Source organism: Crocodylus siamensis, chromosome 1 (genome assembly GCF_052110815.1).
Source record: "Crocodylus siamensis isolate JL-2025a chromosome 1, ASM5211081v1, whole genome shotgun sequence".
NCBI classification, from domain to species: Eukaryota; Metazoa; Chordata; order Crocodylia; family Crocodylidae; genus Crocodylus; species Crocodylus siamensis.
Genome location: NC_143395.1, coordinates 292,588,711 through 292,615,260, shown reverse-complemented (window position 1 = coordinate 292,615,260; position 26,550 = coordinate 292,588,711). Strand labels below are relative to the sequence as shown.

The following is a 26,550-nucleotide window of genomic DNA, read 5'->3' as shown; positions in this document are numbered from 1 at the left end:
CTTTCCTCTGTGATGGCCACCCTGTTCCAGGGGCTGACGTCACAATGCCGCTCCACCCAGGCGAGGACCCATGCCCCGCTGACGTCACAATGCTGCTCCAAACTAAGAGAGGACCCGCGTCCCACTCCCTCAGCCGTGACGCCAGGGGGGTCGCTGACGTCACAATGCCGCCCCGCCAGGCGGCACGGCGCCGATGTGGCGCTGCCGCCAGCAGGGGCCGCGGCTGCAGCCGGCCTGGGGGGAGGAGGAGGAGGAGCTACTGCAGCGGCGCCGCTGCCGGTGCCAGAGGGCGCCAGGCTTCCGCCAGCGGCAGCGCCAGCGCCAGCACCGGGACCGGCAGCGCGGGGGGGAGCGTGCGGCTCCGGGCGGCTCCCGCAGCACCCGCCGGTGCAGGAAGATGGCGGGGGGGGAGAGCGGCCCGCAGAGCCCCGGCCCCGCCGCCGTGTCGCTGGGTTTGAGCGTGGCCGTGGTGTCCAGCCTGGTGAACGGCTCCACCTTCGTGCTGCAGAAGAAGGGGATCGTGCGGGCCAGAGGACGAGGTACCCCCCACCCAAGCCACCCCTCGTCCCCGCCTCCTCCTCCCCTTCCTGCTGCTGCAGGGGCGCCCCAGCCCCGGCTGCAGCCCTTGGCAGTCTTTCCTCCCTGTCGCTGCCTCTTCTGCCTCGGATCCAGCCCCTGAAAAGCATCCCCTCCAGCCTCCCGCTCCCCACTGCCTTCCTGCCCCGGCTCTCTAATCGGGCCCCCTCGGGGATCACCCGGGAGGGGGGCGTTTCTGCCCCCTCCCCCCCGGGTGCGGGCTGATGCTCTCTCTGCCTGGTGCTGGTGCTGCAGCAGGGGTTGGCACTGGAGAGCCCTGGGCGCTGTGCGCAGGTCCCGCCACTGCAGGAGTGCCCTGGGCTCACCCAGAAGCTGGCCTTTCACCCTGCTGCCTGGCTCCACTGGGCCCTGCCTTGCCCTGCTCCCATGAGATGAGGGGTTGTGCTGAAAGGCAGGCAAAGCTGCCCTCCCCCTCCCCAAAAAGCTGGAGTTCAGCTCCTTTGCTGGGTACCAGCTGAAGTGGGAAGGTGCTGCTGGATCCCATGTGAGCAGGGTTGGCAGCATAGCCTGGCCATCCCTCTCCGCCTTCAAGGCGGTCCTTTATGGTGAATGGCAGCATGTAAGTACGTGGGAACGGCGTGGGGAGAGGCCAGGAATGTGCCTCCAGCAGGCAACAAAGTTTGAATTCTTGTCTGGCCCACCAACGCTGGTGGATTGGATAGGGGCTGATCCTGCCTCGGATAGGGGGTTAGACTAGATCAGTGTTTCCCCACCTTTTCCAGCCCCAGGCACACTTACATTAATACAGATTTTCCATAGCACGCTTGTCAAGGCATTCCCCATCCTCTTACATGGTGTGGGTCACTGCCACGGCAAAATTCTGCAGCACACCTGTTCATTTCCGATGGCACGCTTTGGTGCTGCGGCACGCTGGTTGGGAAACACTGGACTAGATGGCCTCTGGAGATCCCTTCCAGCTCTACTTCCCTATGACTAACACCAAGTCCTGAGCTGTAACTAGCAGGAGAGAGCATCAACCCCAGGCTTTGGCTTGAAAGAAGCTTAGGGAGCCTTTCTTTCCCTGTCAGGATGTTTTTCCTCTGGGAAGCCGATTCATGGTGGCTTTTCATTCCGCTTGGGTCTCTTCCATGTTGGCTGTTCACAAAGCACTAGGAAGTGTTTTCCTGCTTTGCCTTGGGGTAAAGTGGTAGGGTGAATGGGGAAAGTACTGTACACTGGAGTGGGGGAATTGGTAGACTCATGTGATGATACTCTGGGATGATGTAGTTGGGGATGGCGCTGATTTGGGCAGGGGTGGTTGGACCTGATGACCTCCTGAGGTCCCTTCCACCCCTCATTTTCTGTGGTTCTATGTATCTAGATGAGGACTTGGATTGGGCTGTGCCAGTGCTCTTGGTGGGATCTAAGCCAGAGGCTTCTAGCTGCAGGGTCTTGCCCATCTGCTTAGGGTCAGATTGACTGCCATATTTGGAGTCGGGAAGGAATTTTATCCCATGATCAGATTGGTATGGACTGTGGGGTTTTGCCTTCACCTGTGGTAGGAGGCATTGCTCTCTACCCAGGATCTCTGGAGCGTATGCTGACAACATTTCATAGAAGCAGGGCATTGGCTCCCATGGTTCTCCTGCTTGAGCTTCTCAAGTTAGGTTAGAGCAGGTTAGAGTGTGTGGTCTGTATTGTTCAGGGTTGGAGTCTTATGCAGAGTTTAGAGAGAGAGAGAGAGAGGAAAAAAAAGAGGAGATTATGGATTGTATGGGATAGTTTGGATAGGGATAATCCTGCCTCAGGCCAGAGTCTGGACTATTAGATGACCTCTGGAGGTTCCTTCCAGCCCTACTTCTCTATGATTCTACGGCTGTATGTTCGGGGGCTGACACACCAGAAATTTGCTTCCAGTCATAGAGATGTAGGGCTGGAAGGGAAATGATGTTATGCAAGGATGCAGTCCTGCTGCCTGATCAAACATTGCAACGCACAGCACATGCAGTGTCTGTGGGTTACTGATTGGCTGTGCTTAGTGACATGAGGAATAGGTCCCCATGTTCACCCATGAAGTTCAATTATTTTGACATCAGAGGTCAATGGCTGGACTACAGAGCAGGAACTAAAACCAATTTATTGATATGAAGTCAAATGGAACAGTCAAGATGAGTTAAGCCTAGTCATCCACATACTTCTAAATCAATAGCCAGCTATTCAGCTTGTCATACCACAGCACCATTGATCATCTTCGATTTAAAAGCAAGTATTTTCCTTGCAGTGTTTTAAATATCTGTGATGAGTGACTTTTCCAGCTGTCTTTAGCCAGTAATGGCTGCCTTTGAAGACTTATACCAGCAAATTTCTCTCCCATTATTATCTTTACCCCTTTTTGTCTTGATTCTCTTATGAACTTACTGCCAGCTATACTGAACACATGGTGATTTTGTTTTGTGGAGAAATACCCAGCCAGTATTATGAAACCACTAACCCCTTTTCTTCATTAGATAAGCTATAACATTGAATTTGGGAAACGTGAGGTGAAAATAGACCAGAGTTGCTTAGTGTGTTACTAAAGTCTACCTCATTTCTTTTGAAAAATCAATATGAGCCCAAAGTAGTAGGCAATTTTGTTTTACCTTGAAATCACAACTTTCTATAGGATGGTGGCTGTGATAGTTATTTTAAGTTGCTTCTATTCTTTGAATTTACCTGTGAATATATAGCAACATTTGGAGTTCATCCAATTAAAACTTTTTCCTTTTAAAGGAAAGGAATGATTTGAAGAGGAAAGGCATGGTTCCTAAAGCCCTGTAATCATTTATCTGTTGCTTGCAGCAGCTGTTCTTTTTGGTGTTGCCAGTGTGTGTGTGTACACTTAGATAGCTCTTATGAAATATTAATTCTGATTACCAAAACCTTGCCAGATACATCCTGCATAAATTTTGAGGTCATTAGTGTGGGACCAGTACACATTGCAAGAGTGCCTTCTATCCAGTGAGCTCAGCATGAACTCACTCAAGCACAACAAACAACTTGCAGCTACGTTACTACCAGCTGACAGCATGATCCAACAAGTTTATTTTGCATTTTGCACAATGGCCGTACAGTTGTTCTAAGACCCTTTACACACTGATGCTTTGTAAACACCAGTTCTTTTCCAAGGCAGTTGTAATTCCATGTTATTGTCCAGGCATAAGTCACTTTTATGCTACAAAGGCAATCCTTTTGAGAGTTACTATCATTCCCAACATCATTAAAGCAGATTTCCCTTTTGCTGTTAAGTTGAGGCCTAATCAGACCTAAAGAATTATACTAAAGCTTTAAACTCTCAGAGTTACCTGTTTTCACTTTTTTCAGTGCAGTACTGTCAGCTGAATGTCAGATACTTAAAGCATCTCAACAGTGTCGCAAAGTATCTTGAAAAATTATGATTTAGACTTTAATGTGATTCTTGTCAGTAAAATCTTGGTGCCAAGCTGCTGGGGGCAGCATTTTCTTATTACTACATTTGACGTGCAGCTAGTAACAGCCAAAAAGGTGCTGGTAAAAAAAAAAAAAAAAATCGGGCAAAGCATTCAACAGTATGAAAAACCAGTATTTTTTTCCTCCTGAATCTACTGGGGCAATGGAACGCTTTGCTGAGTATGGAAATTAGAACTAAGGTAGGGCCTGTTCCAATGCTTACTGTGTCTTTCCACTGACTAGTAGGCTTTGTATAATTGAAAATATGATATTCAAACCACTTCTTCAAGATATCTGTACATCAATGAATTTAATAAATGATATAGTAGCGGTACCAAAAGCAAATTTTGCTTGGCAAGGAAACAGCAACGGGAACAAACATTTTCTTAAATTAGTTTACTAGGGTAAATATTTTGTGTAATTTGTGCAACTATTATGGAATTTTTATTTTCTATCCAGTAACACAAATTTTAAAAAGTAAATTAGACACCCACTCTAAAGCTGGTCATCTCGTTAGTCATTTTGCCCACCCATTTCCATTTGGGCATAATATTGAGGAATCTACTATTCCATGAGTACCTATTCCACCTACCTATCCCATGAGTACCAAATATCTCTCTAGGAGTGAGATCTCTTTTATATCATTTGGGTTCTGAGCTTTTAGGTGATATGCAACATTAGTAGTTGCTCTTGAGTGAGCATCTTATAAAGTAGGAATAGAACTGATGTGTTGGGCACAGGGGCAGGAGAAAATAAGGATAAGTTGATGTTAAGAACTGATGATAGATATTAAGGGAAAATAAGTATGAAGAATTATCTTAACCTGTAAGATCTGCATGATTCTTAAACTCTAAAATAGCTACTAATAATCTGAATGATCAGTGACTGACTTCAGCATGATTTTTAGAAAAGGCGGCTTCAACTTCCAGTCTAGGAATGTAAATATTGACTTTTGGACATGTTTGTGACACACATATGCAAGGACACATGCCTTTTGATCCCTACATAGGACATAAAGACACATGATTTATAAAGAGTGGCTTTCTGAAAAATCATACCTTTCTTTAAAACCAATCAAGTCTATTATAACCCATTAGCAAATTCCAATTTAAATGTTCTCAGGTAAAACGGTAGATGAAAATTCCATAACAGTTGGCTTATGATGATAACCTTACATTTACACCATTTTTTCTTTACTCTCTCGAGTTAGATTTTCTGGAAGATAAACCTATCTTCTGGTAATAAGATATAAGACTTAAATATATAGTAACTGGAATCTTTGGAAAGATTTGCTGGTATTAAAGGCTTCCTTTATTTAATTCGGAATAAGAATTTCATACACATTTTAGCCTGGAAATCTAGAAGATCTAGTGATCTGATTTATCAAAAAGGGAAAGCAGGATTACCATAGTTAGGCCAATTTAGATTACCATAGCAGGGTTACCATTGTGAAGCTACCATTATAATTTTTTTCTCTAAAGAGGGAGGTAAATGTTGTTAACTATTGTTGCTGTTTGAAAATAATTTCCTAACTTGCTGTTTTCTATTTTTTTTCCAGTAGTTTTGACCAGTTCTTTCCACATTATTTTTTCCAGGTACATCATATTTAACAGATATAGTATGGTGGTCTGGCACTATTGCAAGTAAGTATCTGATGCTGAAGATGATATAAAGAATGGAGTAGCCTAGCAAATTGGATTTAATGAGGGAGCGCTATTGGCTAAAAGCTATATGATGGCACAGGAACTTGGAAGATCTGTTTTTTTTTATTTTTACTTGACCTATTGTATGAAATTGTCTAAAAAATGGACATAATTAACTTACTTTATAAACGAGGTAGCCTGTTTTGTATTCTAGTGGTTGTTCTAACTTTGCCCATGAGCCCTCACAAAACTGGCTAGCTTTCTAGAATTCAAGAAACCTTTTGATGCTGAAGCCATTGGCACATGCCCAAGGTACATGCTGAACATCAGTAGATTGTGTTAGTATGCTCAAAGGTGAATAAGAAATCGTAATTTTTTACTGCAATGTGTCTAAATCGCATGTTAATTTTGAAATCAGAAAACAGCCAACTTTCACCTTATGCTTAAGTAGCTACAGATAGACATGAAAAAATACTTAGCTGTATAGATGGGGGGAGTTGTTTTTGTTTTGTTTAGGGCCAATCTACTACAGGAGCTAGGCTCCTGATGCCTTAGATGGTATTGAATGTGAGATGAATGCAGACTCAGATACAGGGCCTTTGCAATACTTGCTCATGTATCTAGTGTCTCTCATTATTTTGAATGGACTGATAATGTGAAATGTGAAAAAAAAAAAAAGATAGTAAGTCGCATGGGTTGTTCTCACTTCAGTCAGTGGAACTACCTTTGTGAGTTAAGGTTGTGTCCTACCTTAGTACAGGAATCCCACTTTTTCAGAATTAGATGGAATTCTTCTGGTTGGTATACAGTCCTCAGCAATATTTGGATTGCAAATAATCACTAGACTTTTCAGTTATGTTTCTTGTTTAGCCACACACAGAGAGATCCTTGCTCTTGCACTACTCAGGTGAAATAAAGGAAATGGAAACAAATCATTTCAACCAACAAATTTTCCCGATGTCAGGGAAGCTCACGGCAAGTATAGAGCCAGCACATCTAGTACATGTATGTCCAGAGTTGTCCCTTGGCTGCTTTAACTTGATCTGAGACAGCTTCTTGACAATATTGCTACTCTGCTGTGATGAGAGGAAGCTGGGTGAGAGAGTGAACATTTAGCATGTGCTAGTATTACCGCTTGTTTCCTGTGTGACCTCCACTTTGAACCACTAGACAGAAAGAGAAAAAGGGAAACCTTAAGGGAGTTTTTCTCAGCGAATCAGAATAACCCTGTTAAACTGAGTTTTGTTACGTTAAAGTCACATAATGAGTTGGTATGTTGGTTATTATTCATCACCTATATAGGGGTATGTCAAAACTAATCATCTAGAACAGTGGTTCCCAAACTAACAGATTGCTCATCACCAATTTAAAACAATTCAACCTTAAGTACCATCAGCAAATTTTTGTCATGTAAAGTAATTTTAATAAGTCTGTTAACACATACCACTGACAGGTTGTCTGCCTACCACATACCACACATTGGGAACCACTGATCTAGAAGTATCTAAACCACAGAAAGAGTTAACAAGAATGCAGTGGATTCAGAATGTCTATGGCAGGGGTTGTCAACTGGGAGTACATGTACCCCAAGAAATACTTGGTATGGTTCAGCTGCTGGGGGTACACCTATTAAAAAAGGTTGAAAATCCCTGGTCTATGGTCTAGTCCAGGGGTAGGCAAAATACAGCCTGTGGGCTGGATCCAGCCTGTCAGGCCATTCTATCTGGCCTGTGGGGCCCCTAAAAAATTTAGAAAATTAATATTTATCTGCTCCTGGCTGCCTGTCAAAGATGACAGGAGCTGGGGCAGTAGAACCCGGGGGAAGCCAGCAACAGGACCCAGTAACAAGGGCATCCCTAACCCTAACACCCCCCTTCCCCTGCCCCCCGCCCCCAAACCAGAAGCCCCTGCCTAGCAGAACTTTCTGGCCTGGGACCTTGGGGCTGTTCCAGACTCCCTGTGCTGGAGGGAAATTCAGATAAGAACACAGTGTCGGGGAGGAGGGAGTCAGGGGAGGACTGCAGGTGATCACCCTAGTCCTTGGGTCCTGGCAAGCTCCAGCTGAGTCCTGTGATCGTGGCCATGAAGCTGGGAACCACACGGTGCCAGAGCACTGCAGTAGCAGTCAGGAAAGTGGGGAAAGCAGTAGCGGGAGGTGGGGTGGTGGTGAGCAGGTGCATAGTGTCCCATGGCCAGCACCAGTGCAGCCCAGAGTGGGGCAGCAGGGGTCTATGGAGCCAGGCTGGACTGCGCCATCAGGGACAGGGGGGAGCCAGCTCGGCTCCATAGAGCCCCTGCTGGCTGGAACCCTGCGCTTCTGCTGCCCTGCTCTGGACCCTGCTGGTGCTGGTCCCGTGGCACCAGTGTGGCCCCACACTCCCACCCAGCTGTCGCTGCTTTCCTGCATGCCTGCTTGCTGCCACTCCCACCTGCCCCACGGTACAGGCAGGGACCAGCATGTGCAGCCCTGAAACCGTGTTCCTTGCGCTTGCCTGTCTGGGCTGAGCAGTGGTAGTGCAGGACAAGCAGCTGCTCAGCATGGGGCAAAAGCAGCTCCATCCCCTCCCACTGATGGTGCTTTCTGGTGCAGCCGCCCAGAGCCTGCGCAGGGCTGCCATGCATCTCCGCAGAGTCACTGCCGCCTCTGGGCTGCCCCACAGGGCAGCGGTGACAGCGTAGAGCAGACTCAGGGCAGTTCTGTGTAGGCTCCAAGTAACTGCACCAGGAAGCACCGGGAGGGGGCGGGGCTGCTTTTGCCCTGTGCTGAGCAGCAATTTCTTTCCCGCACCACCACTGCTGAGCCTGGGCCCCAGCGCCAGCTTCGGGCTCACCCATTCAGGCTGAGCAGTAGCAGCACCAGCTGGGCAGAAACTTGCTCAGTGTAGGGGAAAGCAGCCTCTCCCCTTTGCCGTTGCTGGGCAGTTTTTGATGTGGCTGCCTGGAGTGTGCTGAGCTGGGCTGCCCTGCAGCTCTGTCACTGCTGCCTCTGGGCTGCCCAGCACGGCAGCAGTGACAGTGCAGGGCAGCTGCAGGGCAGCTCAGAGGTGGTGGTGACAGAGCCACAGGGCAGCCCAGTGTGGCACGTGCTCTGAGTGGCCACACCAAAAACTGCCTGGTGGTGGCGAGGGGGAAAGGCCACTTTCCCCTGTGCCAAGCAACAGTTTCTGCTCAGCTGCTGCTGCTGCTCAGCCTGGACAGGTGAGCCCAGAGCTGACAGTCACGGCTGCACATGCTGGTGCCCGCCACTACCACTGCATGCTCAGGGCAGCAGGCCGCATCATGGCCGGGTGGTGAGGAGCACGGGGTGGGCTAGAGCTGACTGGCTTAGGGGTGTGCATGCAGGGGGTCTCCCATGTATACCCCACATACCCTCAAACCCTTCCCATAAACCCCACAGCCACACCCTTCCCCCCACAATCACATGCCCCACTCATACTGTACCCACCCACACTCCTCTGGGAAATGCCTAGCTCGCTGCTATGCATACACACCGCACCACATACATGTGTGTACACACACACACACACACACTCCCAGCTACCTTCCCCCTACAAACCCCATACCCACACCCACATCCACACGCGTGCTCACAGCTCTCCACAAACCCCATACCCTCTCCCAGCCTACACAATATATAAGAGTAAGACTACATTTTGAGTTATTATGTAATCCCTTCTACACATACAGCACAAACAAATGGGGACAAAAATATTTTTTAAATTAAAATATATTATTACGGGTGTTTGATGTTTTTAGTATACATTTTGGTTTATTTTCTAGTTCTAAGATGGCGAACCCTCTTCTCAAAAGGAGTACTTCCAGAGGTTAGGGGCGGGACTTCCGGTTCTAAGGTGGTGACCAGGGGCTGGGGTGCTTGTCAAAGGCCTGAGCTACCCTTGCAGCCCTCAACAAAACTCATTAAGCGGCCCTCAACCCAAAATAATTGCCTGTCCCTGGTCTAGTCAAAGGTATGACTCCAGCTTGTGCAGGGAGTACTTGAGGTAGCTTTAAACTTTAGCGTTACCTGGGACTAGACTACAGCCCTTCTAGCTTAGATACCATCAGCAGTGTAACTACTGCAACACAGAGCTCAGTGTGGGCCAGCCACTCATATCTTACCCATATCTCTTGCTGGTGCACTTGCTATATTATTGGTGCCTGATATAGTGAGTTTAAAGCTATTGTGAGTAAATTACTTGAGCAACAGTCACACCTTTGACTGCAATGTAGATTCATCTTGTGGAGGAACCAAATAAACAGCAATGTAGGGCTTTCAACAGGAGGCAAACAGGAACTGTTACACAGAGAGGCCTTTTGAGCATGCTCAGGAAATAGCATCTAGCCACTGGTAGCATCCATGTGTTTTTCTGAGAGAGTGCTAAAACAGTTGATATGTTCCCATTGTTTGTAAGGTGAACAGTTTGGAGTATTTTGCAATACAAATAATAAACAATAACTTGGTGACTAAAACTTCAGAGACCCTTATGTCTGTGGTTCCCGACCTTTTTTTGCCATGATCCGCTGCTGGGAGCAGAGTGTGGCAGTGGCAGTGGCCTGGGGTGGGGGAGCTCCCAGTATGCAGTGAGGCTCCTCCTTTGTGTGCAGCGCTGCTGGCATTGTCCCTGCAACTTTAATTTGGGTCATAACCTGAGGTTGGGAACTTAGGTATTTGTCTTGGGGCCAGCTGCCAGGGCTCTAACAATCCACCTCAGCATTGAAAGGAAGACTTCTGAGCCGTAAGGAAGCAAACTTTAAACAGAGAGCAACTTAGCAGTGTGTAATCCAAGAATGAATATGATGTGACTTCTGCTCAAGCTCTTCCCATCCAACTCTGACTATCTCCAGGATAGTGCCTGAGTTACCATACAAGCTTTCTGGAAAAGAAAATACTAGAGAGTTCAATTAGAGATTAGAGCTAGAAGGGCTGTAGTCATTGGTGACATGTAGGAGGTGCATGCGGGCGCATGTGCACCCCCTGAGATTAGCGGTGCACCCCCCCCAATCATGGTGCACCCTCCGTGATTGGCTACCACTGATGCTGCCGGCAGCACTTGTGGGTGGTTGCCACTCGCTACCTCTCCCCCTCAGCCACCAATACCACAGGTGGCATCTGCAGGCAGTCCCCAATCACCCCTGGCTGTCACTGATGCTTCTAGTGGCATCTGTGGGTGGTTGCCAACCACTGTTTGGTGCTCGCCACCCCACCACTGACACCGCTGCAGCTGCCTGCAGGAGATCCCCATTCACTGCCAACACAGCCACTGCCACCTGCAGGCGGTCACCAAGCCCCCTCAGCCTCCAGAGGCACACGTTGTTCATGGCTGTAGTCTAGTCACAAGTAAAAAATGCAGAAAGTACTGTTAGGTTTACAGAGAATATGAGCTTATTTAGTGAATTAATTAATGCTTGTACAGTGCTTTGCAGATATAAAGTAGGTGTGTGATGATAATGGTATCTGACAATAGAAAGTGACTCCTCCTTGAGAATTTAAAAAGGTTTGGCTTCTTAAGTGATTTTATTTTAAGGGTTAGTAGTAGCCATAACTTGAAATTCCAGTTTTGATAATTGATAATGTTGTATTCAAACCACCTCTTCAAGATATCTGTACATCGTTGAATTTAATAAATGATATAGCAGCAGTACCAAAAGAAAAAATTGCTTGGCAAAGAAACAATAACAGGAACAATTTTTTTCCCCCCACAACAAATGCACTATATTCCATTGCACATCAGTCTCAAAGCTTGTTAATTACCATTGACTGATAAAACAAAGATGATACTTGTTTAGCAACATACTAAAACTAGCCAGTTTGTTCTATAATGCAAAATGTAATGGACACATTGAATATATGCAATATTTGAAATAACTACATGCAACATATATGATATCTCATGGGTGGTCAAGAATAGGAACAGGCTACCTCGAAAAACTGTAGAATCTCATAGATTTCATAGACATTAGGGCTGGAAGGGACCTCACAAGATCATCAGATCCAGCCCCTTCCCCAGGGGGCAGGAAGTCAGCTGATCCCAGCAAGATAGGCATCCCAGTGCTTCTTAGAAGTGTCCACAGTAGGTGCTTGTACCACTTGTGGGGGGAATCTATTCCAGAATCTGGGGACTCAGGCAGTAAAGACTTTTTTTTTTTTATGTCCAGCTTAAAATGGTCTTCCAGGAGTTTGCGACCATTGGACCTTGTCTTCCCTTGGGATGCCCTGGTGAACAGACATTCTCACCATTCCTGATGCACAAGCTCTTCCCATGCAGTTCCCAGATCTCCATCCTTGGAAATTTTGAAGAGCAAATTGGACAGTTCTTGGCTGAGAGAGTTTAGTCAGGGACAATCCTGGCTTGAGCATAGTTTCTAGGGTAGGAAGGGACCTGAGTAGATCATCTAGTCCGTCCCTCTGCCATCGCAGGAAAGAGTACTGGGGTCAAACAACCCCAGCAAGATGTTCATCTAGCCTCCTCTTAAATACCCCCAGGGTAGGAGCCAGGACCACCTCTCTTGGAATTTGGTTCCAGATCCTAGCTGCCCTGACCGTGAAGCAGCGCCTCCTGATATCTAGCCTAAATCTACCCTCTGCCAGCTTGTGACCGTTATTCCTGGTCACTCCTGGTAGTGCTTGGGGGAACAGAGACTTCCCCAGTGCCTGCTGATCCCCCCTGACTAGTTTGTAACAGCCTAGCCTCTCCTCATAAGGCCTTCCCTGCTGCCCCCTGATCATATGAGTGGCCCTCCTCTGGACCCTCTCCATGTTGTCTACATCCTTCTTGAAGTGCGGCACCCAGAACTGGATGCAGTGCTCCAGCTGCGGCCTGACCAGTGCCGCATAGAGGGGGAGGATCACCTCCTTGGACCTGCTTGAGATGCATCTGTGGATGCATGACAAGGTCCAGTTGGCCTTCCTGACTGCCTCTCCACACTGCTGGCCCATGTTCATCTTGGAGTCAGTGATGACTCCAAGATCCTTTTCTACCTCTGTCCTGACAAGAAGAGAGTTCCCCACCCTCAATCTTCCTTCCCAGGTGCATCACTTTGCACTTGTCAGTGTTGAATCCCATCCTATTCTCATCCACCCACCCCTGTAACCTGTCTAGGTCAGATTGCAGCTTATTCCTCCCTTCTAGCATGCCCACATCCCCCCACATCTTAGTGTTGTCAGCAAATTTGAATAGGGTGCTTTTTACCCCCTTGTCCAAGTTGCTAATGAAGATGTTGAACAGTGTGGGCCCAAGGACTGAGCCCTGCAGAACCCTACTGTCTGCATCCCTCCAGGCCGAAAATGCCCCATCCACCACCACTCTCTGGATGCGGCCCTCCAGCCAGTTGGCAACCCAGTTGACTGCGTGAGTGTCGACACCACAGTCCCCCAGTTTCTTAATGAGAACAGGGTGAGAGACAGTGTTGAAGGCCTTCCAAAAGTCCAGGAAGACTGTGTCCACTGCTACCCCTGCATCTAATGATTTGGTGATCTGATCATAGAAGGCCGCCAGGCTGGTCTGACAGGACCTGCCACTTATGAACCCATGTTGGTTGCCCCTAAGCATGACCTCCCTTGCTGGCCCCTCGTGGACATGTGCCAGAATAATGCTCTCAAAAAGCTTGCCCAGGATCGAGGTAAGACTAACTGGCCTATAGTTTCCCGGGTCCTCCTTCTTCCCCTGTTTGAAGATGGGAACCACATTAGCCCTCTTCCAGTCCTCTGGCACCACACCAGAGCACCATGAGTGCATGGTCCCTTCCAGCCCTTCTTTCCTATGATCCTAAGTTATCTTGCCGTCTTGTATAACATTTTAATTCCTTTTTTTGGTAGGAGACCGACGGGCAGCTGGTATAAAGTGTCATAGCTGTCTTCTGTATTATATTACCTGAAGATAGTCCTTGAATATTGCCTCCTAGTGTACCAGTTGTGATGTGGTTCATCATGTCTAATTTATTACACAAGGGTCTTTGTCAATGTGCTTTTTTATCTGATTACTATTTTTTCCTGCCAAGTGATTTCCTTGTATTCCTTTTAGAGCTATGAGAGTCATGGCAGATGTCTTTCTGTTCAAATATAAGACTAAATTCTAGATGATTGGACACCTTATTTCAGAGCCCCATACACCCAGAAATTTGAATAACTCATACAATTCTAATTTTTCAGTCTTATCCTAACTGAATTGTGGAAAAAAAAAATTAAGGAACAGAGTTATTGATGATACCCTTGTGGCGGGCCAGTAGGGGGCGCTCCTGCGTTGATCCACCCATCTCCCTGCGCCCGACCACCTTCCAGGCTCCGAATGCCTCCCTATGGGCGCCTTATGCTTGGCCAACCCCTCTCCCGGAGCACACTCGCTAGTCTGGGGGTAACGTTGCCGCCACCACCCCGAGAAGGGACTGTCTCGGCCCTGTGTCCTTGGGGAAACACAGGCCTAATAGTCCGACGGGTACTCGACCCAGTACAGGCACTTCCCCAAGTCAGGGGGCAAAAAGTAAAGTCTCCTTTAGTCCGCAGACCTAAGGGGTCTCTTAGGCATAATTTAGACCCACCCCTCAATACGTCTCCCACACCAGTCAAAAAGGAGAACTTTATTGATTACAAGGGGTAGGGTAAACTAGGGTACAGGATTGAGCAATATCTTAGAAATCCTAAAGAGCGAACAGTGTAGCTGAGGTAGCCTTTTGATCATGCATCTGTGTTACTGCCAGCTAGATATCTAATCAGATTGAGTAGCTTACTCACAAGCATTTTCCAGAGGCAAGTGAAGTTTCCCTTTGGGGGCAGGCAGTTCCTTGCTCATGAGTTTTGGGGTGAGAGAGAGCTAGTTTCAGATGGTAAAGCTCCTCTGTGTCCCCTGCATGGCTGCTGCTTCATCTCATGGCCAAAGAGAGAGACCGCCTCCTTCCCCCCCTAACTTATATAGCCCCTGTGACCTCATTCACCTGGTCCAGTGGAGGTCAGTCCCAGTTGGCTGTCCGCCAACCAATTTGAAACACATCACCTGTTACCGGGCAGATTCCAGCTCCCCAGGTAGAAACCACTTACCCAGGTAATTGATGCAAGTCATGTAGGCAGAGGGAGCAGGTTTCCCCCCTCCCTCAGGAATGCAGCCAGCTCAAGTTACTTAAATAGACAGGCTGAGGGTACGGGCCCCTGTGTGTAGGGCCCACCCTAATCAAATGGTTGCAGCTCAGAGATTTTAGTCACAGTGTCACAGGGCAGAGATTTTGGGGAGAAACCAAACCCTCTTGATACAAAAACTTTTTTTTTGGTTTTTATACAAAAACTTTTTAAAATATTTCAAAATAAATCCTTTATGATTGAAGTAAGGGAATGTATTAGCCAAGTTATTGTCAGATTATAGCAGTTTAGTGTGATATTTCTTTCAGTCAGCTTAGTTTTTATGAGCTATCATCAGGCAGCTTTACTTTACTCCGTTTCACTGAAAAAATTAAAGGTCTGTTTTGTGATTCTCTTAACAGTGGCTCTTGGTCAAATCGGGAATTTCTTGGCCTACACTGCAGTTCCTACTGTATTAGTGACTCCGCTAGGAGCTCTTGGTGTTCCATTTGGGTAAGAATTTGATTTACTTATTTTTGTTTGAATGTTATGTCACTTATAGGGACTCATTTGAATTCCAACAGGAAAATGTCTAGCTTTTCAATGAGGTATAATAATGTATTATGTATTGCTGAAATCAACAACAGATGAAACAAAATGTCTCCCGAGAAGAACAAAATGTTCCTTCTTATTAACATTCTTCCCTTATGTTTTATCTTTTAGCAGTCATAGACTCCTTTTCTTGTTACTGTATGGGTTTCTTCCCCCTTTTTTTGCTCCATGTTGTTCCTCTCTCCCACTACCTAAAATCCTAGTATATTTATCCAAATGGAATTTCATCCTATGGGATTTAGCCCATCTTTCTAATCTCTGAGAAGGCTTCCTGTTAATGCCTGCCCTGCTTTCATTTAGTGTTAACATCAGGTTTATATGTGTGCAGAAGCTAAAAAAATGCTGTGTTGTTGTAAGAAAGAACACAAGCTCTTTGCTTGTTTGAATCTGGCTTGTGGTATTAGTAACCAAGATGAGTGGACATGAGTGTCTGCTGCATAGTTGTCCTTTTGCTCTAGCTGAGACATTAGGTTTTAAATGAGGTGTAGACTGAACTAATTTTTTGTGGAGATGCACCAATACATTGGTCTGATATTAAATTGGTATCGATATAAAGAACATTGACTATATCGGAAATCAGCTTTTTTGCCTGATGTGGCTGATAATGTGGCTAATACATGCCCCATGCATGCATGTAGCCACAGCATGCATGGGGCCAGGAGTGCAGCCCAGCAGCTTGGAGAGCTGCGTTCAGCTAGTAAGTCTGTTGCGGTGGAAGGGAAGGGGCATGGGCACAGATTGAGGCCCCTGCAGTGAGGGAGGGAGTGGGGCTGGGGCTGGGGTGGGGCATGGGACAGAGCTGCAGCTCGTCTGGGGGGCACAGGGAGGGAGGGGCAACTCCTGCAGCTGCGCACACCCTGGGAGGCTAGACCGGGCTGTGCTAAGGATGGGTGCGGTAGTGGCACTGGGAGGGGGATATGGGAGTGCACCCCAACCCCCCTCCCACTGCCGCTGCCATCTGCCCTGAGTGCAGCCTAGCCTAACCCCACCAGGAAGGGTCCGGTGCAGCCCCTGGCCCCAGCCCACAGTGGCAGCCTGCCCCACCCTGCCTGGGGTGCGTGAAGCAGCGGGAGCCACCCCCCTCCCTGCGCCCCCTGGACAAGCTGCAGCTCCATTCCATGCCCTGCCCCAACCCCTGCCCCACTCCTTACCTCACTGCAGAGGCCTCAATCTGCCCCCAACACTCATTCCCTTCCTCCTCCCCTTCCACTACAGCAGACTTACCAGCTGGACACTGCTCTTCAATCTGCTGTGTTGCGTATTTATTGGAAATCAGCTCGGTATCTGCTGATATACCTCCTTAAAGATCAGCTGTCGGTATCGGCCCAAAGAATCTGTATCAGTGCACCCCTAATTTTTTGTCTTGCTTCTCCAGCTTGGGTCAGGGCAGAAACGCATTATTGGGGCTACTTGAAGACTTGAATATTAGTCTTAAAAAGAAACTTGGAAGGTGAAGAGTACCCTTGCTGATTCTGGGAGTTTTAAATGTATGACTGCTTTGTAGAGGTGCTCTGATACATTGGTCTGATATTGGATTGGTACTGTTATAAAGAAAATTACTTGTATTGGAAATTGACCCGATGTGGGTGATAATTTGGCTGATAAATGCTTGTGCATGTGCGCAGCCACAGTACAGCACTCAGGCAGCGAGGAGCAGAGCTGCATGCAGCTGGTAAGTCTGTTGTGGTGGAAGTGGAGGGGGTTGGGAAGGGGCATGGGAAGGCGAATCAATGCCCCCCCATGGTGAGGGAGGGGGCAGGGGCAGGCGCAGCCCAGGAAGGGGGTGGGAGGCAAGGCATGGGATGGAGCCACCAGGGAGGACGACTTCTGCTGTTGCTTGCATCCCGGAAAGGCACAGAGGGGAGAGTGTGTGCCCACAGATATGCACAGGGCAGGGTGTGCAGGCTGCAGTTGTGGGCTGGAGCCGGGGCTCTGCCAGGCTGTTCTTGGCAGGGGCTGGGCTTGGGGCGGGGGCTACAGAGGGGACTGCAGCCACCCCAGATTTTGCCATAGCTTTGCTCCCAGTACCTCCAGTCACCTGGCATAACCCTGGCTCAACGCCCCACTTCCACCCACATGCCAGGAAGAGCCGGGGCTGCACCAGGCTTGCAGCAGCAGCACTGGGGTTGTGGCAAAATTTGGAGGGGCTGCAGCCCTCTCTGTAGGCCCCGCCCTGAGCCCAGCCCCCATCAAGAAGAGCCCAGCACAGCCCCAGCTCTAGCCTGCAGCTGCAGCCTGTCTACCCTGTGCAGATCTGGGGGCACCCCCACCCCTGACCTCCTCGTGTCCTCCCAAGGAGCCATGGCTCTGTCCTGCACCCTGCCCTGCCCCAGCTGGGGAGCGCCTGCCCATGCCCTCTCCCTCCCTCACTGTGGGGGGCATTGATCTGCGCCCCCAACACCCCTTCCCTCCCCTTTTACCACAACGGACTTACCAGCTGCATGCAGTTCTACTAGAAATCGGTATCAGCCAATACGCCTCCTTAAAAGTCAGTTATCGGTATTGGCCCAAAAAATCTCTAGCACCCCAACTACTTTGATTTCACATTTTAATTTTCTTCTTCTTTGTGAAAGTTCCATTTTAGCTTCTTACTTACTGAAAGAAAAGCTCAACATTCTTGGCAAGCTGGGATGTCTGCTGAGCTGTGCTGGTTCTGTTGTTCTCATAATCCATTCTCCAAAATCTGAGAGTGTAACAACTCAGGCTGAGCTTGAGGAAAAACTTACAAATCCAGGTACTTCCATCTCTTGCAACATCTTGATAGCATGCTCAAGTGAGATAATCTAGGAACTTGCATGCCTCTGTGGGGTACCAACTTTAGTGATGCTAAGACTTACATATTCCTAGGAAAACACAATACAATAGGGACAAACCTATATGGCCTCTGTGCAGCTGACTAGAATTCCTGGAGCGTGCCACCACAGTATCAGAGAAAGGAGAAACTAGATATTAGCTGGTCTTTCAATAAACCTTTTAAGTAAAATTCTCCAAAGCAACTGAGTTAAAAGCTTAATTATCCCTCTGAGACATGGGATAATCTTAAATATTGTGATCCTTGAAAGCATCTATCATGAGGCTATTAATTAAGGAAATGAAATTGTTGTGGATTAAAGGGCAACAATCTGTCATCAATTAGAAACCAGACAACAAACAAAGCAAAGAAAATCAAAAACAGAGGTTTTGATCCTGGGCTAATCTGAGTTTGTAGCTTCCTGATTCTAGTGCTGGTCTGGAGTCAGCTTGTTTTTGACTGCTTTACCTCAATAACCACTGACTTCTGAGGTACATTTTGCAAATTGGGGGCCACTGGGGATTATGTCCCCCTATGTCAAGGGGTTGAAAGGATGGGATTGAAAGTAAAGAGAGTGGTGAGATATGAGCGATGTTTGCTCCACTGCCACATAAGGATTCTCCCGTACAGGTGGGATCATCTGCTGTCCGTACAAACTGACATTGCAGTGGCATTCTGCCAGGAGAGAAATGCTAAGTATTCATTGTAGAGGACAGGATCTAAGCTTAAAAAAGAATCAAAGGCTCAGTTTTCAAGGTAGCAGTATTCTGAAATGTATTTTATTAGTGCTTTAAACTCCTTCTCTATTCAGTATTTTGTGTTTTCTCCACAATCAAAAGTCACATCAGTTTTGCATGTTAATGTAAAAAATGTAAATAGGTTTTTATGGTTTTATAAGTAAAGAAACAAAAAATGCCAGTAATTTTGAGCTAGTAACCTATTTTCTACAGGTTTGAAAAGGGTTTTAAGGTTTTATTATTGGAAGAGTCAAAAGTGCACTTCCAGGGGCTTATTTTGTTCTTAACAGAAAAATGCTTGCGGGTAAAATCTTATTTATTAACTAGCTATACAATGGTTTTTAAAGTGCAACTGAATGTTTTCATGATAAACTTATAGAAAATAGCAATTATACTGCAACTAGATTTTTTCCATTAAAGACGTAAAATGTGCTGCTAGAGCAAGCCACAAAATTATTTTCCTTCTTGGAGATTCACTAGAATTGCTTGTAAACCAGTAGTCTCCAAACTTTGTAAGTAGATTACGTTTGGAATTTAAAAGTATCCCAAGATCTATTGTGCACTGCTGCCACCCGCCAACCCCCACCCCTGGGTAAGTCTGTGGGGAGGGAAGGGGGGCAGATTGAGGCAGAGGGAGAAAAAATTTATTTTGGGGCATGCCTCCCCAGCAGGTAAGTTCCACCTGGCCAGGGCCCCACTCAGCTTGCTCCTGCCCCTGCAGCACAGTCCCTTACCACGGGGGCCTTGATGTAGCCCCTGTCCCTTCCCTCCCCTATGGACTGACCTGCTGGGCTGCAGCATGCACATGCATACACACAGGCACTCAGCCCCCAACTCCAGCCTCAGATAGACTTCAAGAGTCTCTGAGATCTATCGCAAGCGGCTCCAAGATCTACCGGTGGATCAAGATCCACTGGTTGGTAACCACTGTTGTAAATCCTTTCTTCTCTGCTAGCCAGCCAGCCAGCACGTTGACCAGGCTTCATGGATGCTAAGGGTGCTTTCACTGTTCTTTCATAAAATCTAAATTGGCAACTCTGTTACATTTGTAGTTTCACTTTGAGTAAAAGAAACTCAAACTTAAGTGTTGCACTTTGTAAGTTGTTGCTGAGTAAAGAAAATAACTGTAGTGATTTTAAAATTTAAGTCCAACTAAAATCAACTTTTTAAAGAATGCCCCTTTAAAAAATATTGAAATAAGAAATATTTTTCACCAGTCTAATTTGCATAATGAAGAGGTACACACCTATTTTGCAACTGTATGGGACCTAGTTCAGTAACTATATCTGTTTATCACATTGACTTTAATGGGACCTGCTTATGGTCTGAAGTTCATTCAGCCTATCATTATGGATGTGGTTTTATTGCCACCATTTCTATACTGGAGATTTAATTGGGGGTGCAGAGAAAGACGTGCATCTTAACTCAAGTTAAAATGTGAAACGGTGAGTTTTAATGCACAGCTATTTGATCTATTCAAAGAGGGGGAAAATGTCATCAGTATACAGATAGATTTAACAAATTTCAGAGGGTTTTGTTTTGTATTTGATATATCTTCAGCTTTAGGAATAAAAATACATTCTATGACCATGTTCAAAATTAACCCTTTTAAAAGGAAATTACCTTGTGGAACAATTTTACCTTGCTACTACCTTCTCTTCTTTGTTTTTCAGTGTTCGTGGGCTACCTCTGCATAGTACTTGTCATGCTCCTACTACTTATCTTCTGGATAGCACCAGCTCATGGACCCACTAATATTATGGTTTACATCAGTATTTGTTCCCTATTGGGCAGTTTTACTGTGCCCAGCACGAAAGGCATTGGGTTGGCTGCTCAAGATATCTTTCACAATAATCCATCAAGTCAAAGAGCCTTGTATCTCTGTTTGGTTCTCTTGGCAGTACTAGGATGTAGCATCATCATTCAGTTCAGATACATCAATAAGGCACTGGAATGTTTTGACTCCTCTGTGTTTGGTGCCATCTACTACGTCGTGTTCACCACTTTAGTCCTGCTGGCCTCAGCCATCCTTTTCAGGGAGTGGAGTAATGTGGGAGTAGTAGATTTCTTGGGGATGGCCTGTGGATTCACTACGGTATCTATTGGAATTGTTCTTATACAAGTCTTCAAGGAGTTCAACTTCAGTATTGGGGATTTGAATAAACCTAACATGAAGACAGATTAAAATCTGATTTGAGAGGACTGGATGGCTCAGGGAATGATAGAAGGCCTTTCATTTCTAGGTCACTGGTTCAAATATGGTACATGTTGGCATATGTTACCATTTAATACTTTGGCCTATGTGAAATGAATGGGTGGCCTCCATCCAGTTTCTCCTGGACTGTTTGCATACCCCAAAATCACTGTAAAAAGTGGCATTAATTAGTATCATTGCTAACCATCTCAGTAGAAAGGCTAAGGATTGAATCGGCGTAGAGACTGTTGTGTTTTCTCATCTTAAAAGGTGGTCCATCTAGAAAAGATTTGAGGACATTCTGGCAGGCCTCAGTGGGAGAGCTTACATTATGATTGCCTGTGATGTGCTGGTTCTGTAGATAGAAAACATCAGTTTCTAATGCACTCAATCTGGCACCTTTCAGGAGTGATATTTCCCCTTAAAACAAATGAAGTGATTGACAATTCTGTCAATCTCCTTAGTACAGCAGTGTGTTCACTGTCCAGGCTGTGAATTTTAAACAAATGCTGATTGAATTGTGGACTGTAGGTTTGTTCTTCTTACGGTAACTGCCTCTGCAATTTGGACTGATATTGGGTTGAAGACACTGGGGAATTCTAAATTAAATCCTCAATACAGATCAGTGCATTTAACCCTTAAAATTCTCCACTAATGATTTACTAGATGATGCTAGCATCCAGATTACAGGTATGCATTTTTATTCATAACTTTTTTTAAGTGCACTAAGATGTACAGCATTTATCCAAGAGCTGGTAATAATTAAAGGACAGGAAGAGCATGAAGAATGTGAAAGTGGTGTCCAGACTTCCTGCATACATGGTGGATTATATGTAAACAGCTCAGAACTACTTCAGTGCCTTTGTAATCTAATGTTATTATTTAATTTAAATGTATGTGTATCTGACACCTATACAAGTTAGAACAATTCAGTTTCATTGTACTACGTAGCTGTATACAAATTATACATGTCAGGAGCCAACAAGAGCAGCGTGTTTCTACACTGGTTTGCAAATCTGAAGTTATTCCAAGGTGTTTTGGTAGCTTCTGCATTTATGTATGTTTAATAAGGAGAGGTCTTTTTACAGTAGTTCAACAGTGCAAATTCCAGTTACTTAACTGAACATTAGAAACTTTCATAAAGTAGCTCAATTGACAAGATTTCTTCTAAACAGTACTGAATAAATGGAGCGATATATAGCTAGCTTGTCTATTAACAGATCAGCCTGTGAACTGGCACACTCATGAGCAAAGAAGATTGTGTGGTTATTTTGCAGGGACAAGAAGGGTTGGAGGGTGTGACAACAGCAAGACAAGGTTCCAGTAAATCTGTATGCAAACATTCATATCCAGAATTTCAGAAATGTAGGTGCTAGCCCAGCAATAGCATCTAAAGGGCTGGTACAAGCTGCTCAAGTGATGCTTGGAATGATTCTGAACAGATTAGTTTAGATCACCTGGGTTACAGGATACTCCCTTGAAGAAAAACAGGAATTTTTCAGTTTCAATAGCAGTATTTAGAAGGGTGTTTCAGTTTTTGCCCTCAGTTTCCGTAGCATTATAATTTGTCATTATCTATGTAATGGTGTCACAAAGGCATACAAAAGGCTTGAAAATGAAGGAAGGAGTTCTTTTACCTTAAGATAGGCAGTAAAGCTAGATTTGGAAAGCACACTGACAGAACTGAACATCTGTCCATACAGAGTCTCTTGCAAGGCAAAACAGGTGTTCACTCATCAGTATTTGAGAAGATTCCAGCAGTAACTTTTTAACAAGAAACCAAGAATAGTATTCTGTATGGAATTGTGCGGGCAAGCTAGAGATAATACAAATCTTGGTTATTAGGGGAATAACTGTTGTCAACTCTTGTGACCGTTTTTTTTAAATTATAAGTTATGATAATTGTTTTCTTCAAAAAACAAGATCCTCTTATTATGTGACATCTTGAGAATCTCCACTTTGATTTAGAAATATAAAGAAGCTGCTAGTCCTTATGAAGCATGAACATGTGACCTCAATAAACCACAAAGGCACAGAAATCTGAAAACTGAATTCCAAAAGAATTATTTTTAAGCCAGTGTCACGACTTTGGGTAGCCTGGTGCATGATTTTTTTAAATGTCTGGGTTGATAATGCCAGTGTTGAATCCAAGTGACTCTTGGTGTAGAATGGAAAGGTCAGACAATTTTATAACCAGAAATTCCAGTTATGTTGATTTGAACATGAGAAATAATAGAAACATATCTTATAATATTTGGCCAACACAGAAAACAGAACATCAACAAACAGAAGACCATCTTTGTACATTTAGAACCCTTTTATAAGGGGGGATGTCTTGCTTTCCAGGGAGGATTATAATCCTGTATGAGGAAATATTAAGTCTGTCAAATTTGAATAAAAATGTAAGAAGAGATCTCAGCTACATGGTATCAATTGTGACAAGATATCTTTGTGACTGAAGAGCGATCATACTTTGTGGAAATAGTTCCATTTTGACTGCTTTAAACCCAGATCCTAACAAAAACAGACGTGCGGTTATTCACTTATTCAAATAATAAAAATTCTTGGAAGCAGTCAAAACATCTTTTCAAAAGATTTGGTATCAGGCTTTAAGTTCTGTGGACTTCAATTCACGTAATTCTTTAGGTCAAAGTGAAAATGACCTTCATCTCATTGTAGATTTTATTAGGCTATATACATATGTATGTATGTATTTATTTCTATTTGTTAACTATTTATTTTTACATAAGAAGAAAGTGCCTATGCTAGGTGCTTATGCACATATTAAAGTGATAGTCTAAAAAAGAAAATCATGACTACCTTGTCCAATCTAACATTTTCATGTATCACAAAACCAAGCTTTCAGCAGGGGGAGATGAAATAGCAGAGATGTTCTTTGGTTCTCCAAATATTCTCTGGGCTGATACTTTTCTGCAGGAACTTTCTTTCTTCTCTCCAGCTCATCACTGATACGATGAGCTTCTCAGTATGCCCAACTATCCACTTTTCTAAAATGGAGATACCAAAAGCCAGCATATGTGACATAAAGTTTCTAGTGGCCTTGCACACCGTTTATACCTGCCGCCTTTTACATCATGAAAAATAATGAAAATCTTTATTTTTGCTACGCTTTGTTCAGCAAATAGCTATGTTTGTTCTTATTTCGTCTTTGCCTGAATCTGGTGCAATTCTACTGTTAGAAAAATATGGATATTTTCTGTGTTATCGTCACTGTCAATGTAATTTGGTCCCTCCTTCCGCCTACTGGACACCTCTTACATTTTCTGGATCTTTCATATTGCTTATCTGGTTGAAAGATGGCAATGTCAAACTGAACTGTTAAGCCTTCCTCTCTTCTTGTCCCATCATCTCAAGACAAGTTAGCACCTTGGAATAATACATTTCAGTTCCATCATCTCAGGGAACAAATGTACATAGTTGTCTCCTGAGTCTTGGTCTTTCTTCCAAAGGTTCCCCCCTTTTCAGGTTGCTCTATAAGGTATTTACTTTACCAGGCAAGAGCCAGGTTTCTTAAATTGATTCAGATTCCAACAGAGAAATGACAGAGGCTATATATAGACACAGATTGTAAAGTGGACTGTCTATATGGGAATGCATTAAAATAAATCTAATCCCACTGAAAGAAGTTTCATGGTGAGCCTTTGGCTTCTATTGTATTTATCAAAAGGAGTTACATATACGATGCTCTTACCCAGTTTGATCTATCATCCTTTCAATGTATGGAGGAGTTACACGTGTAGGCCCATTATCTTTCATGTGTGTTAATCCCTCAAGCATCTAATAGGAGTATAGAAACCTTTTTTGATACAACCAAAACATATTTGTTACATCTTAAATACTTGTGTATAAAAAGCAAAACGTTCAGAGCAGACATCTGTTCAACTAACTTTCCAGGATACTATCTGTGTAAATAAAGCCTATGTATTAGTGACCTGAAACTAATATGAATAAGAATCTGTCATATCACACAGTTTGATAAGTAATGCTTCCTAATAATAATCTTGGTTTAAAACAAACATCTTATGTCTTTTTCTGAAGTAACTAGCACTGAAAGTGAAAACACTGGATTTTGTTTGTTGAAATAATGGACACTGTAAGCCAGTGGTGGGCATGTATTTTGAGCAGAGTTTTGGCAAGCCATCGAGGGCCATCTGACAGGCAGCCAGGAGCAGATAAATATTAATTTTCTAAATTTTTTAGGGGCCCCGCGAGCCAGATAGAATGGCCTGGTGGGCTGCATCTGGCCCCCCAGGGCTGCATTTTCCCCACCCCTGCTGTAAGCTTTACTCTTCCTCTTTATTTTAAGATAAAGAAGTTTTTGTATTACAAGAAAGACTTCAAGAAAACAAATATAAGAACCTACAAGAAGTGCAATGAAAGGTGGTGTTAAGTTTGCACAATATGCTTCTTCCACCTTCTTACCTAAACAATAGGACATTATAGGTTTTAGAGTTCATCCTATACTATCCTTAAGTGTAATCAATTGAACTGCTGAAGTTCACTTTTAAAAAGATTAGCCATTATAATTAACCCCTTGGGGCCAGTGAATGTGTGGCAAAATGCTGCAGAATACATCAGTGTATACATCATTTGGCACCAATGATGTCAGCAGCTACACAAAGATGAGTGCCAAAGTATTTCATACACCAGTTTTGAAATGGAAAGATTACAAAGACAAATTAGGAAAGGAAATTTCAGAACACTTCAAAGTTGGGGGAGAATATTTAAGAGTTGCAAAATAGTGTGTGAGAGGAGTGGGGGAGTTAGGTGGTTTTCACTGTGGGAAGAAAATGTGTTAAAAATAAAGGGTACTGTTTAATTACCTGCTTTTAAATTAGGGGATCCGCATTTATCTGTTTTCTGTTTTGTAAAATTTTAGTTGAATGTGGAAGAGTAGATGGGAATAAATACAGTGTCATAGGTTTGATTGCTTGAATGTTATTGCAATATAATTACTACAGGTGATATGAAAATGGACTATTTTATTAGCTTCCAAATTTTGTGTATATAGATTTGTTAATGGCTTGTAAGTCCAGCTTACTCCCTTTGCTTTTTAAAAATAGTTATAGGCATGTTGTATTTACCTTATGTAAATTATAAGAGGCTATTTATTAAGTTTTCTGATACCTAACATATTTATTAACCTGTAATGTTTTGAAATAAATACCTTATTTCTAGCTCAATGCTTGTTTTGTGACTTTTCCCCTGGTCCACTTTTTGTCACGGAGAAAAAAATTAGAATTTAAGGCTTAGGTAATGTGCAACAATACTGTCCCATGAACCATAATAATTTCTCCTGCCTTTCCATAAAGCTAGGAGTCCTACCTTGAGTGATTATAGAAGTCTTCTCTTTCCCTGTGTACTTGTATGGAAGACCAAATTCACTAGTCCACAGAGGACTGTCAGATAGTGACATCAACAAAGAGGTCAAGCCTTTAATAAGCTACCACCACTGAACCTTTTTTAAAGGCAAATCAAACATTTTTCTTGTTGTATAAAGGCCT

General features: G+C 44.7%; 1 protein-coding gene and 1 long non-coding RNA gene across 2 annotated transcripts in view; one reads left to right on the top strand and one right to left on the bottom strand.

Annotated features, from left to right (window-relative positions):
- The window catches only part of LOC149874622 (uncharacterized), a 45,210-nt gene that overhangs the window by 12,665 nt on the left and 5,995 nt on the right, over positions 1-26,550 (bottom strand). The gene's annotated exons all lie outside the window — the stretch shown is intronic.
- On the top strand, positions 129-26,286 carry NIPA1 (NIPA magnesium transporter 1). Its single transcript, XM_090064800.1, has 5 exons — positions 129-539; positions 5,598-5,645; positions 15,114-15,204; positions 17,877-18,037; positions 20,505-26,286. Exons 1-5 carry the CDS (start codon positions 194-196, stop codon positions 21,014-21,016), a joined length of 1,158 nt encoding a protein of 385 aa, XP_089920926.1. The 5' UTR covers positions 129-193; the 3' UTR covers positions 21,017-26,286.

Coding starts and splice junctions, on each gene's coding strand:
- NIPA1 (XM_090064800.1), top strand. CDS start 194: ATGTGGCGCTGCCGCCAGCAGGGGCCGCGGCTGCAGCCGGCCTGGGGG. Junction 540..5,597: donor CGTGCGGGCCAGAGGACGAG/GTACCCCCCACC, acceptor TATTTTTTCCAG/GTACATCATATTTAACAGAT. Junction 5,646..15,113: donor GTGGTCTGGCACTATTGCAA/GTAAGTATCTGA, acceptor TTCTCTTAACAG/TGGCTCTTGGTCAAATCGGG.